The sequence below is a fragment of the Callorhinus ursinus genome, unplaced genomic scaffold (genome assembly GCF_003265705.2).
Source record: "Callorhinus ursinus isolate GAN/ISIS: 27379988/994484 unplaced genomic scaffold, GSC_fseal_2.0 scaffold28, whole genome shotgun sequence".
NCBI classification, from domain to species: domain Eukaryota; kingdom Metazoa; phylum Chordata; class Mammalia; order Carnivora; family Otariidae; genus Callorhinus; species Callorhinus ursinus.
In genome coordinates this window covers 19,434,551-19,447,797 of record NW_027397090.1, presented here as the reverse complement: position 1 = coordinate 19,447,797, position 13,247 = coordinate 19,434,551, and the positions used below count along the sequence as shown (strand labels likewise).

At 56.4% G+C, this 13,247-nt stretch overlaps 1 protein-coding gene across 1 annotated transcript in view; it reads left to right on the top strand.

Annotated features, from left to right (window-relative positions):
- Positions 1 to 6,807, top strand: part of NXNL2 (nucleoredoxin like 2) — an 8,136-nt gene extending 1,329 nt beyond the window's left edge. The window contains exon 2 of the mRNA XM_025891441.2: positions 6,263 to 6,807. Within this exon, the coding sequence (XP_025747226.1) occupies positions 6,263 to 6,431 (169 nt within the window). The 3' untranslated portion in view covers positions 6,432 to 6,807. The remainder of the gene's footprint in view (positions 1 to 6,262) is intronic.
- Positions 6,808 to 13,247: the final 6,440 nt, after the last annotated feature.

Here is a 13,247-nt window from a genome sequence, read left to right as displayed (position 1 = left end):
GGGGGAGGGGGGGGGGGGGGGGGGGGGGAGGGGGGGGGGGGGGGGGGGGGGGGGGGGGGGGGGGGGGGGGGGGGGGGAGGGATCGCCAACCCACATGGAAAGTAGCCAGCAGCTCGGAGCACTAAGATCCCCCCAGACGAGAGGGAGCAGGTGAGGATTGGCAGGGCTGGCCGGCTGGAGTGGGCAGGGCACTGATTGTCCTCTGGGGTCTGTGCTGTGGTGACAGGCCCCAGACCTGGGTGTACGTTGCTCCTCACAACTGTGTTACCCCAGCACCCCTGTAACAGATGTGGAATGAGTTTCTGGGTGTGCTTTCTGGGGGCATGCTTCTCTTCTCAGGGGGCAGTTATTCAGTGCTGTAACCCCTCCCCTCCCCTCCCCTCCCCTCCGCCTTAACACACGGGGTGGCTGATGCTGAGGAGGTGAGCCTCAGGCCTTCCAGGTGGGCCCCCGGGAAAGTCTTACTGATGACAGGTCTACGCGATGGTGAAAATAAGCCTGAGAGGCAATTTAGTGAGGATGAATCTCAGGGATTTGCTCAGCAAAGGCTTCATTATCGGGGTCTCTAGTGCCTCTGATTCGCTTAGCACTCAGGTTGTGGGCAGCTTTTTGAACAAACACACTCAGTTTTGAAAGTGACAGGGTGACCGTGTGGGTAATCAGGCAGAGCTGGGGTCTGGGCCGAGCCCAGCTCTGGGGTGTCTCGTGCGGTGATGTAGGCGAGGCATTCACTGCCCAGGGTCAGGGTGTTCCTGTGTCGTATGTGGGCTGCCCCGCTTCGTGAGTTTGGAGCTGCGGTGGTGGTGGTTGCCCCATTTCACAGATGTGTCGCTGAGGCACCGAGGAGGCCAGTGCTCCGGGCTCTGGAACCTGACTCTGCCCTGGCAGTTCTCTTCTTCTCCTGCTCTCAGGGGACCCGGGGGACCGCGAGCCTCAGCCCCTCTGCTCGGCCTCACGCCAGGAGGGCCTGGCCCAGCTCCTTCTGGTTCTCCTGGGGTGCGGTCACAGCCCTTGAGGTCCGCTGCCTGCGGCTGAGCAGGGCAGGGCCCGGGCGGCCAGCCTGGTTTGCAGAAGAAGCCAGCTGTCGTGTTCCTTCCGTTAGGTTAGCTCCTCGCCCTTCTGCTCTCCAGAAGGGACCTCGTGAGCTCTCCTTGCAATTTCTATGGTAGGAAATGGGCTATTCTGTGGGAATATTTGGAGCTACGCCCTAAGCTCTGCTCGTTGCAGCCTGGATACATGGAATCAGATCACGAACCCACATGGAAATAGCCACCAGCACGGAGCACTGAGGGATGTGGGATGCCTGCGGGCGGCCTTTGGGGAAGTTTCCGGAAGTGTGTGGAACTCGTCGCTCTGCGTGGTGCCCTGGAGGGATGGGGCCAGGACAGGAGTCACCTGGGCCCCGCTAGGTCGGTCATGGTCAGGGACCCTGGGCTTTCTTCCCTCAGGGTCCACCCGCTGATGACTGCTGACCCACTGAGTCCCAGGATGAGGAGGGGAATTCAGCAGAGAGCCCCCAATGGGGGTGCCCTGGGCATGGCTGGCGGCCGGATGGCTGGCGGGCGACCACAGCCCTTCTGCCTGGGCACACATTGCTTACTGATGTCCCTGAGGCTGGTGCTTGTGTGCAGGTGGGTGAGCAGCCTGAGTGTGGGGACAGCACCGAGGACGAGGTGTCCTGCCCATCTTAATGCCCTTTGTTATGGGCCCAGCGCCCAAGCATCAGCTTCTGCTTCTGCCTGGAGGAATTCCTGTCCCCTGCTGTCACACGCAAGACCCACTCCATCGTGATTTTCCTGGACTTTATGATTGTTTCTTAACAACACTGGGGCCCACTTGGGCTCTGGAACCTCTGGGACCCTCCCCGCCTCCAGTGCCCTCTGCTCCGACTGCCCCCACCATGGACCAGGCGGATGGATGCCTCACACGCCAGGCTGACAGGTTTGGGTTGGATGGAGAAGAGAGCTGGCCGTGGCTTCGTTTCTCGGGTGGAGAGTGGCTCCATTAGAGCTGTCCACTTGGTGGGGCTGAGCATCTCGACAGGCCCGTGCTCCCTGCCTGCCCTCTCCCCAGCCCTGTGTTCCAGCTCCCCGGCCTCCTGACTCAGCACATCCCTGTCCGGCACGGATTCTGCCGAGTCTGGGTTTCTCCGCTTTGCTACTTCCTTCCTTAGGCCCTGGACCATTGGCATGTTCTCACTCATTCTCCCTCCCACCCCCCCGCCTCAGTGTCCACATCTGATGGACTCTTGTTCTGGAACCCACCTCCTCTCGTCAAAGGCAGTCTGGTCCCACCGGGGATAACCCAGCTTTCCGGGGCTCAGCCCATGTCTTGTCTGCCCACACTCACCCCCTGTTACCCCCTTCGCACCCGTGTTCCGGCCAGACAGGGCAGTTGGTGTTCCAGACTACCCCGTATCTTTCCCACCTCCAAACCCTGGAGGCCCCCTTCCCCGCCTGGCAGCCCCGACTCCTCCCCCGTGCCCCTGGGGATGCCACCCCGTGTGAGGAGCGTCTCTGCAGTCTTGAAGGTTGGAGCAGACACGGTTCCCTGCTTGCTGTCTGCGGGCTGCATCTTGCGTGGGGGCAGGGCCAACCGTCTGCCGGTTGCCAGGATGGGAAGAGGCCGGTACCAGAGTTGCCATGGCAACCCAGAAGGGCTTGTGCCGGGAAGGAGGACGCGCTGTGTTTGGTGGAGGGAGGGATCCAGGATTGCCACAGCGCCCCATGCCCAGGGCAGGGAGGAACTCGGATCCCCCCAGACAGCCACAACGCCCAGAGTTCTCACACCCGGGATGTGCGCGGCCACAGGGCTCTCCTTTCCCAGGCACAGCCTGTTCCCTGGGGACATAGCGCCTGCAGCAGGTGCAGATGCTTATGAGCCTCTCGGCTGGGTGGCTCCAAGGTGACGGCTGTCCCCAGGCAGAGGTTGCCTGGGCGGGGATTGGAGGGCCCACACAGCTGACTCTGAAGACATTCTGGAGCAAATGTCTACTCCAGACTCCACCTCACTCCCCTAAGCCCGGCTGGCTTGCCTTGCGCCCCCCTGACGGTGTCAGAGCTGATTTTATGTTTCGAGGGAGGAGAACAACAGCAACGGCCCAAAGCTTAAACTGTGAAGGTTGTTGATTGGCTTAACTTAAACACCCTGCAGCCAGGAGCTGGTCTCGAGGGAGCGGGGGAGGCCAGAGAGGACAGTTTCCTCCGCTTTCCGCCATGCGTGCTCCGTGCTCAGGCTGCAGCCCGTGGCCACCTGGCAAATCCAGTCTCCCCTCAAGGTGGCAGAGGGGCTGCTGCGTCTCAGGCTGCACATCCTCACGCCTTCCTCTTTCCTAGCACACACCCAAGCGCTCTGCGGAGTCTCACGGGTTCTGCGTCTGCCGGGTACCCATCAGCGTGGACTGCTGCATTGGACAGTTAGCCCAGCTGGACTTGGGGGGTGGGCTCCCCATCAGTAACAGCCAGTGGTTTTTGAGCATTTATGTGCCCATCCCTTGGCTGTGCTGTATGTCTATTCACCATCTCATCCTCCCAGCAACCCATGGAGGTGGGTTCTGTTTTTCCCACCGTGTAGGTGAGGACTCTGGGGTACAGGGAGGTTGGCTAGCTTGCCCAAGTCCCTCAGCTAGTTCATGCCAGAAAGTGCAGGGCTGTGGATGCTGGGCAGCAAGCCGCAGGCTCTACCACCCAGACTGTCAAGGGCATGGTTCTCAGCTTCCCGCCTTGGGGTCCCGGGACAGCGGAGGGCGGGGGAGGCAGGCGGCCCTGGGGGACTGGGGGCTCCACCCCCACCAGCAGGGGCAGGAGACTCTCCCTGGTGGGGCGGCTACTGCTGGTCTGGGGACCCCATGCCTAGAGCACCGCTCCTGCAGATGAGCTGCTCCACGGTGGGGCCTGGACCAGCAGCAGCCACCACACGGGGAGCCTGGCAGGGATGTGGATGCAGAGTCAGGAATGTGTGTGGGCTCCGCCAAGGGATCCCCTCATCACCCTCCAGGACCCCCCAGGGCCTCCGCCTGGCCTTGGGCGTAAGCCCCAGCGGGACCATTGGTGACATGGTTCGTGCTGCATGCCCCGCCATGCTGCCCACAACAGAGGCCCAGACAGCACCTATCTGCCCCGGCTGCCGGACAGAGCCTCTCGCGGGCCACCGCCATTTCCTGCAGCCGTTACACCAAGGGCTACTGGGTGGTTCCTCTTTTCTTCGTGTTTGTTTTATGCTTTGGGGGAAAGCTAATTTCTCAGGCATTTCCAATTTCTGGGGTTGTGCAGGATTCTGAAAACACTGGGGAGGATGTCTCCCCCCAGTCACCTGGGTCACACCCCGCACCCCCCCGAGTTGCCAGACCTGCAGGCTCGTGAGTGAGGCCCGCTTTGGTCCCCAGGTTGGCGTCTCTCCATGACCGTGCTTTGGGTTTGTCAGCCCTGGTATCTGTTTCGGTAACGATCACGTTTATATAATAGCTGACTTGTTTCTCTCAGACGTTCGTGTCTCCTCAGGTGAGTAACTAGGGGACGCCGTGCAGACCGGCTTCTAGAAGCTGCTGGAGGGGCAGCCAGCCCAGTGCGGGGGTCCTTTGGGCACTGGCGTCCACGAGCAGGGCAGAGTCCACCGCGGGCCGGGACTGGCCACTGCCTGACTCCCGATGTTCCCGTGTCTTCCTTTCTCCCTCGGGCAGTCAGGGCCCTGCTCTGTGCGTCTTCCCTGGGGCCAGGTCCGGTTTGTCTGTCCGTGACTTCTGTGTTCAGTGTGCCTTTCCCAGTGTCTGCTCATCGGCGCTGTGCGCGCTTCTCGGATCAAACCCATGGCTTGTCTACACGGGGGCCTGTTGTTCAGAAAAGTGTGTTTAAGACCACAACTTCCTGTGTCTAGTGGTGTCTGCAGCTGGGGATCTGGAGTGTATTCTGCATCGTTCTCTTCTAATTAGGTTGTAGTCTGAGTTGCTGTTTTATGGGTAACATATGGATATTTAGTTTTTGAACTCATTCCAAAAATTATTTCGTATTGGTTACCAATTTCCATTATGTTATGGTCTGGTTAAGTGGTCTGTGTGCTATTGATTATTTGAAATTTATTTATTTTTTAAAGATTTATTGATGTATTTGAGAGAGAGCGAGCACGAGCAGGTGGAGGGGCAGAGGCAGAGGGAGAAGCAGGCTTCCTGCTGAGCAGGGAGCCCGATGTGGGACTCGATCCCAGGACCCCGAGATCATGACCTGAGCCGAAGGCAGACGCTTCACCGACTGAGCCCCCCAGGCGCCCCTGATTATTTGAAATGCATTAAGATCCCTGTGTGGCTGAGAGCATGCTGGCTTTGTCACTGTCTCACAGATGTTTGAAAACAAGGTCATCTCTCTTTGTTGGGTGGAGGTGGAATATATTTTTTCCTGCTTGATTTATGCGTGTATGTTTGATCTGGGTTCCCCAAAAGCAGCAGGAAGGCTGTGGTGGAGGTGTCACCAGGAAATGTGGTAACAGGAGGGTCTCAGGTACATTTTTCCTTCCACGCAGACCCACGGTCCTGAGGGTGAAGATGAGGGAAATCAGGTTACTGTTTATGGGAGACCCGAGCAGGCTGGCCTTGGAAATGGGGGGGCGGATTTTCATCAGCTGCCCTGAGGACAGTAATCCCGGGGACGGTTACAGGGAGAAACCAAGAAGGTGGGCGCTCCTTCCCCTAAATGAGCACAAATAGTTTTGTAAAAAGGTCTCTCACAGGGTTGCACCTGACAGGAAACATAGCCAAGAAACGTGTCATCATGTTGATCAGCCTGTCCTTGAGTTTGCTGGGCAGAAAAGTCTCACACGGCTTTGCATTGGTCTAGAACCCATGGAGTGCTCACTTGGACCGCTGTGTGGACCTGATGTTTTTCTGCTTCTTGAATGTAGGAGGGATATAAATTTATTGAGGGGGATCTGTGGGTTTAAAATTGCACTGTCCAGTATGTGGCTACTTAAATTTAAATTAGCTGAGATGAAAAATTTGTTCTCTCAGGCCTGCAGCACCTTTCGGGTGCTCCAGGGTCCCACGCAGCTGTTGGTATGGGCAGCGCAGGTCCAGAGCCGCTCCCTCCCTGCGGACGCTCCTCTGGGACGGCGCTGGCTTGGACAGGCCCGCCGCAGGGAGAGCAGGGGGGCCAGCGTGGGGGAGGGCACACCGGCTCTGCCGGCCCAGGGAGGCCCTGGTCCCCTCAGACGTGCACGTGGCAGTCCGCCCGGCCCCCTGCTGACCTGGCCCTCCCCTCCCTCTTCTCTCCTGCAGCGAGCTGAGGACCAGGTACCACATCTCGGTCACCCCCAGGCTGGTGGTTGTGAAACCGAGCGGGGAGGTCATCACCGACAAAGGGCGGAAGCAGGTCCGCGAGCGGGGTCTGGCCTGCTTCCAGAACTGGGTGCAGGCCGCCAACATCTTTCAGAATTTCTCCGGATGACATGGGGGGGTTCCAGGCCCGGTCAGGTGCGCGAGCACGGGAGAAGGGGAGTGGGCTGGTTTCCAATCTCTGCCCGCCCCAGGGGAGCTCATGTCGCAGCAGAGGTGAAAACAGCGCCCAGGAAGAGTGCCCTCCCACAGCCTACGAGGAGTTACTGTGATTATTCTTAGCATAGCTTTCTCTGCGGGAGCTTGCGCAGGTTCACGTCGAGCTCCTGGAAATCTGTGGAAACATGTATTTATACCCGCTGTTCAGGTGAGATAATATATTTATTGATGCGTCTTCTGGAGCTCTGTTTATGTTGGTGATTTGCTCTCACCCCTGCATTTATTACTGAGGTTTGCAGAGTCCACATGCCTTAATAAAGAAACCTGTTTCCAGCAGAGCCCCCTGATGTCCTTCTTCCTCGCGACAAACCAGGTGGTCTCACAAGGAGAGACAGGTGCTGTGGGGATACCGTTCTCAAGCCCTTGGTTCTGTGTTTCGAAGTCCCAGAGCTTTCCCAGGCTGTGGGCTCAGGTCTTCAGGATCGATGCATGTCTCCGAAAAGCTGCTGGTGGATCAGCGAAGCAGAGGCCCACGCGCTGTCTTGGCAAAGAGGAGCAGGAGGGGTTCTGCGGGGGGCCCCCTCCAGCCCCTGCCCCCCTCACGCTGCCTCCCCTCGCCGCCTTGTCACTCACGCGCCTGGGATCGGGAAATACCGGGTCCCCTCTGGCGCAGTTCCCACCTGCCCACCTGCCGGGACCTGGGCTGAGGGTTTGCTGCACGGCTGTCCCTCGGAGGCACCGCACACACACAGACACACAGCACATACTAAACACACACCACAGAACAGACACACATAATACAAACAACACACTCACACGGCACACACCCCACATGTGTTTCCTGAGCCCCTCTCCGCCTCCCTCCTCCGTTGCGTTCTGCGCTGGATCCATGAAAGCACAGGAAGTGTCTTTGTCTGTCTGTCAGGACAGGTATAGTACTTTTTTTTTTTTTAAGATTTTATTTATTTATTCAAGAGAGTCACAGCGAGAGAGGGAACACAAGCAGGGGAGTGGGAGAGGGAAAAGCAGAGTCCCCACTAAGCAGGGAGCCTGATGCGGGGCCCGATCCCAATGGACCCTGGGATCATGACCTGAGCCGAAGGCAGATGTTCGACCTACTGAGCCAGCCAGTGCCCCAGGACAGTAACAGTACTTTTATGTCTTTTTTCTGTGTAGTTTCTGATAACCTGAGTTCTCTTTCCCCTCTTGTTTATTTAGGGGGATTACAGGGGACCCTGGTGGGTTTGGGGGACTAAGCAGAACCTCAGCAGATTTCAGAGACTGAAGGGGCCCCTGTGGGGTTGGGGGACTGTGAGACACAGTGGGGTTGGGTTCTGAGCTTCCCTCTAGAGTGATCTTGCTGGTTCATTCTGCACATGAGACATGTGCTGTGGGCAGAGGAGTGGCCACGGCTCCTCTGGGTGTCCTGGGCGCAGTCCTCTGATTCACCTGGGCTCCCCTGCTCCAGCCCCATCACTGGCACGAGAGGCCCTGCTGCCACCTCTGGGCGCAGCTGCAGAGGGTGTCCCCCGGGGTGGTCTGATGACCTCCGGCAGTGGTCAGTCGTCCATGGTGCCGGCGCTGGCTCGCACAGCTGTGGGCCTTGGGGTTGGCACCCCCCGCTCCCACCAGGCCTCCCAGCATGTCCTACTATATGTTCATTCTTTTGTTTCCCAAGATTTAAAACCCCTACTATGATTTTACTCTGTGAAGCACGTGTTCAAACCCACGGGTTTGTGTGAGCCGTGAGAAGAGTTCATTTTAAGGTGCAACACGGCAAGGAACATTCCTTTTTAAATTTTTATTTAATTTAGTGACCTGACCAAGTGCTGTGCGAGTCTCCTTTTCTGCCTTAAACTGCATCTCTCATCCTTGCAAGGCCCCCAGTTGCACCTGTGTGTTCTCTGTCTGTAGGAGTGTGGCACAGGGCTGTCTCTGCCCACCGAGGGTGGGGTGGCAGGAAGTCACCGCGGGATAAATCTGGATGTGGCTCAACCAGATCTGGGGTCGGAATCCGGACCACGTCCCTCTGCCCCACGGGGGACCCCCTGCAGCCCGTGGCCCACGGGCTCAGTCCCGCCACCAGAGAACCACAGCTGGGAGATGGTGTGATTTCCACTGGTTACCTGCCTCCCGAGACTGCGCGTCTCAGACTCCACCTGCTTCCCCCCAAATACCCCTCCAGCATCTCTGTGCACCCTGCGAGGGCAGCTTGCAGCTCTGTCCCCTGCCCATCCTCTCTCAGTTCCTCTCATGCGGTGTGTTTAGTGTCTGGGTTCGGTCCGCAAGCCTTCCTGGTTCTCCTGATGCTGCATCTCAGGCGGGCCTGGGGCCTGGTGGCGGCGGCGACCTCTGGCGGCCGCGTGTCGCAAGGGGAGAAGAGAAGAGGCTCTATCCCGCTGCGGTTACAGGGAGAGGGCGGGCTGGGACTGGGCTTGCCTCCGCTATTCAGAGAAGAGATCTCTTATTATTCCAGGTGAATACAGACACCGGGAGAGTCACCCTAACCCACTGGCTGAAAGAAAGCCCCAGCTGGACAACAGGGGATGGGGTGGGGTTGTCCACGGAGCAGATTCTGGGGGAAGGAAGAAGCATCGTGAGCCTTCTGGAGGACAGGGGCAGAGAAGAACATTTTTCAGAGCCGTGGCAAAGCTCTCTGCACCCTGTGGGGTCCCTCTCTCCTCCTCCCTCTGCCAGCTTCGGAAGGAACCCAGCACCTGCGGACTTGGGGGGCTCCCCTTCCAATGGGCGTGGGGGCGCCCCAGGGCTTCTGCAGTGGAAGTCCCGGCCGGAGGGCCCACCACCTCCGGGTTCTGGGGGAGGCTCTAACAGTGCAGTTGATTAAACCCACACACAAACACAAACCACCTCTGCTGTCAGAGCTCATCCCAATGTGCAGAATCGATGGATTTGAGATGTTGTCTCTCCCACCGTCAGCCGGGGCAGGTGCCTTCCCTGTGGCCGTGAGGCACACTCTGCACACTCTGCACACTCTGCTTGCCGGGCGCCTGCCTGCCTCCCCCCGGGGCTGTTGGCTGAACAGGTCCAGAGGGCCAGTGCAGGGCCCCAAGGGTTGGAAGGAGCGGGCCATGGGAGGAGGGGCAGCTCTGGGGCCGCAGGGGGCTCCCTGCCTGTCACTTAGGCGGCCACCATGGTCCCTGGCTGGGCTCAGGGCATCCACTCCCCACCTCCTGGAATGTGCCGTCCACACAGCAACGACGCCCATCCTTCACGCGGAGATCAGGTCGTGTTATGTCCCTCCTTCCCAGCACTTCAGACTGTGGCCAGGTCCTCCTGGGGCAGCCCTCCTATTTCTCTGCGTCGGCTTGCTCCTCCCAGACACAACCCCCTGTCCTCCCTGAGTGTCCTGGCCACCTCCTCACCGTGCTCACGCTGCCCACATGGCTCCTCAGAGGCTCCTTCCCTGACCCTCCTATCCAGATGGCACCCTGCTCCTTCTGTGCGTCACTGGTGTGGACCGCCTTCTCTGGGTTGTCCGTCTGTCTGTCTAACTGTCTGTCAGTCATTCATATCTAGCATCTATCCATCCGTCCGTCCACCCATCATGTCATGTACATCTTTCTCCCTGACCAGCAAGTAACTATCTTGAGAGCAGAAACTGCATTCATATCTGGTTCATAGAACTGGTACATACTTGATGTCCATGACTGTTTGTTGACTGAATTCTAAGATTTTTTTTATTTATTTATTTAAGACAGAGAGAGAGAGAGAGAGAGAGAGAGAGAGAGAATGAGTTGGGGGAAGGAGAGGAAGAGACTCTCAAGCAGACTCCCCACCGAGCGCAGAGCCTGATGTGAGGCTCAATCCCACGACCCCGAGATCACGACCTGAGCCGAAATCAAGGGTCAGACGCTCAACCACCTGAGCCAGCCAGGCGCCCCTGACTTACTGGACTCTAATGTCTACTGAGCAGGATCGTGGGTGGCACCTGTAGATTACTGTGTCCGGCTGCGCGTCAGTGGACTCAATGCTGGTCTTGACCATTGCTGTGATGAGCACCGTTGTCCAGGTGACTCCCAGCCCTTTTGTTGGAACACAGTGAATTTGCGCATGAATTGGTAAAGAGTGAAGGAGTGAGCCGTCTCTTCCTTTCTGAGGTGCGTGCTCTTGTTCCGTCACCATGTAGGGGATAGCCTTTCTCCTGCTGCGTTAGTCAGGGCAGTGGCTGTGCTTGGACAACTCAGGCGTCTTTAGTCTGGCGGATGGTGCAGTGGAGCTGTTCTGAGGCCAGGTGCACCTGCTGCTTCCCTGACTGAGCCCCGAGCCTGCCTACGTGCTCCTGTCCGTGTCCAGCCCCGCCTTCATGGCCGCCCCTTCCTGTGTGGCCATAGGTGGCCCCTGCCACGCTGGGCCAGGCCCCAGGCCAGGGGAGCCTGGGGAAATGCTGGCAAGGTGCTGAGTGCATCAGGCACACCGTGATGTGGCTCGTGCCCTGAGGAACTGTTTGGCCATGTTTCATTGTAATTAATTTATATCCCATTAAGTGGCCACCTGCGCCTCACCGCTACAACTGGGACTGCGCCAGGGACCGCACACTCGGCCACCCAGACTCTGTCCCCTGGCCGTCCCTAGCAGACTGCTGGTGCCGCGGCGCTGGCTCTGAGGGGGCCTGAGGCTAGTCCTGCAGGACCAGGGACGCTGCCAAGGACCTGGACGGCCATCCCTCCCCACTTTCTCCGCGTGCTTGCGCGTGCTCGGTCTTCCTGGCCTCACACAGCACACTCCCGTTTGCCACGTCTGTGACACCTGGCAGGGCTACTTTTCCCTGGCTTTGTCTTATTTTTTAGAATTTTCTTGAGTATTCTCCTGTATGTACTTTTTCCACAACGAGCTAGACATTGCGACCCAGCTGGGAGGAGAAGCTGCTGAGATCCGCTGGTTCTCCGACTCTCCCGGAGCAGCCCTGAGCCCTGTTCCTTTTCCTGCGTCGCTCAGCGCACATGGGGGCACTGGCTTCCAGCAGCGGCCCCTTTGCCTCCTTCCTCACGACCTGCCTCTCTTGTGCTCGTCTCTCTCCTTACATCGGCTTGTAACCACAGTGAGGACGTGGTGAGAATGTTTCTGGTTCTTCACCTTCACGTTTGATCCTTTTTTTGGCTTAAGATATCCTTTTTTTTTTTTAATCATAAGAAGAAAATATCCACTTACTGGTAAGTGTTTTTAAAATTTAATCAGGAATGAATGCTGAATTTTTTTTCAAGTAGGCTGCATGCCCAGCACGGAGCCCACTGTGGGGCTTGAACTCAGGACTGTGAGATCGAGACCTGAGACAAGATCAAGTCACACTTGACCTACTGAGCCACCCAGGTGCCCCTGCTGAATTTTTTTAAAATGCCGTTTTAGCTTCCCTGTGGGTGATGATGTGGTTTTCCTCTTGGACTTATTCACATGGTGAATTTGGTGACGAGATGCCCCAGTTTGAACTATCCTTTCATTTTTAAGGGGTAGATCCTACTTGGCCAAAGCCTATTATTATTTTAATGAGCTTTGGAATTAAATTTGCTAATGTTTTTTGAGGCCATTTGCAGAGATATTCATCTATAACACTGCTCATTTGGTGCTATTTTTTCAGCCCTATCGCACAACCTGATGTCACCACGTACCACGACGTGCCACCTGCTTCTGCAGACTTCGGTGCCCATCCAGGGCCTTGTCCACGTGCCTGTGTGGTGTGCGCTGCGTGGCCTTACATAGGGTAGAACTCTGGGCTTTGCTTGTTTCATACTTCTCAAAGATGTGTTTTTCTTTTGGCAAATAGAGAATATGGAGCCATGCCACCCAGGGTTCAGTCTTTTGCTTAGAAATAAACTCTTCTGTGCATCTTTGCCCGTAAAGGTGTAGAAATGGACACGTACTCATCTGTAAACTAGATACTTCACCTTTCTCGTCGGCTGCTGGGGAGCAGATTAGATTACACACACACAACAAAGACCCCATCAAAAAGGAGAATTACAGACCAATATCCTTGATGAACATGGATGCAAAAATTCTCACCAAAATACTAGCCAACAGGATCCAACAGTACATCAAAAGGATTATTCACCACGACCACGTGGGATTTATCCCTGGGCTGCAAAGTTGGTTCAACATCCACAAATCAATCAACATGATACAATACATTAACAAAAGAAAGAACAAGAATCATATGATCCTCTCAATAGATGCAGAAAAAGCATTTGACAAAGTACAGCATCCTTTCTTGATCAAAACTCTTCAGAGTATAGGGATAGAGGGTACATACCTCAATATCATAAAAGCCATCTATGAAAAACCTACAGCGAATATCATTCTCATTGGGGAAAAGCTGAGAGCCTTTCCCCTAAGGTCAGGAACGCGGCAGGGATGTCCACTATCAGCACTGCTATTCAACATAGTATTAGAAGTCCTAGCCACCGCAATCAGACAACAAAAAGAAATCCAAGGCATCCAAATCGGCAAAGAGGAAGTCAAACTCTCACTCTTTGCAGATGATATGATACTGTATGTGGAAAACCCAAAAGACTCCACCCCAAAACTGCTAGAACTCATACAGGAATTCAGTAAAGTAGCAGGATATAAAATCAATGCACAGAAATCAGTGGCATTCCTATACACCAACAACAAGACAGAAGAGAGACAAATCAAGGAGTCGATCCCATTTACAATTGCACCCAAAACCATAAGATACCTAGGAAAAAATCTAACCAAAGAGGCAAAGGATCTGTACTCAGAAAACTATAAAATACTCATGAAAGAAATTGAAGAAGAC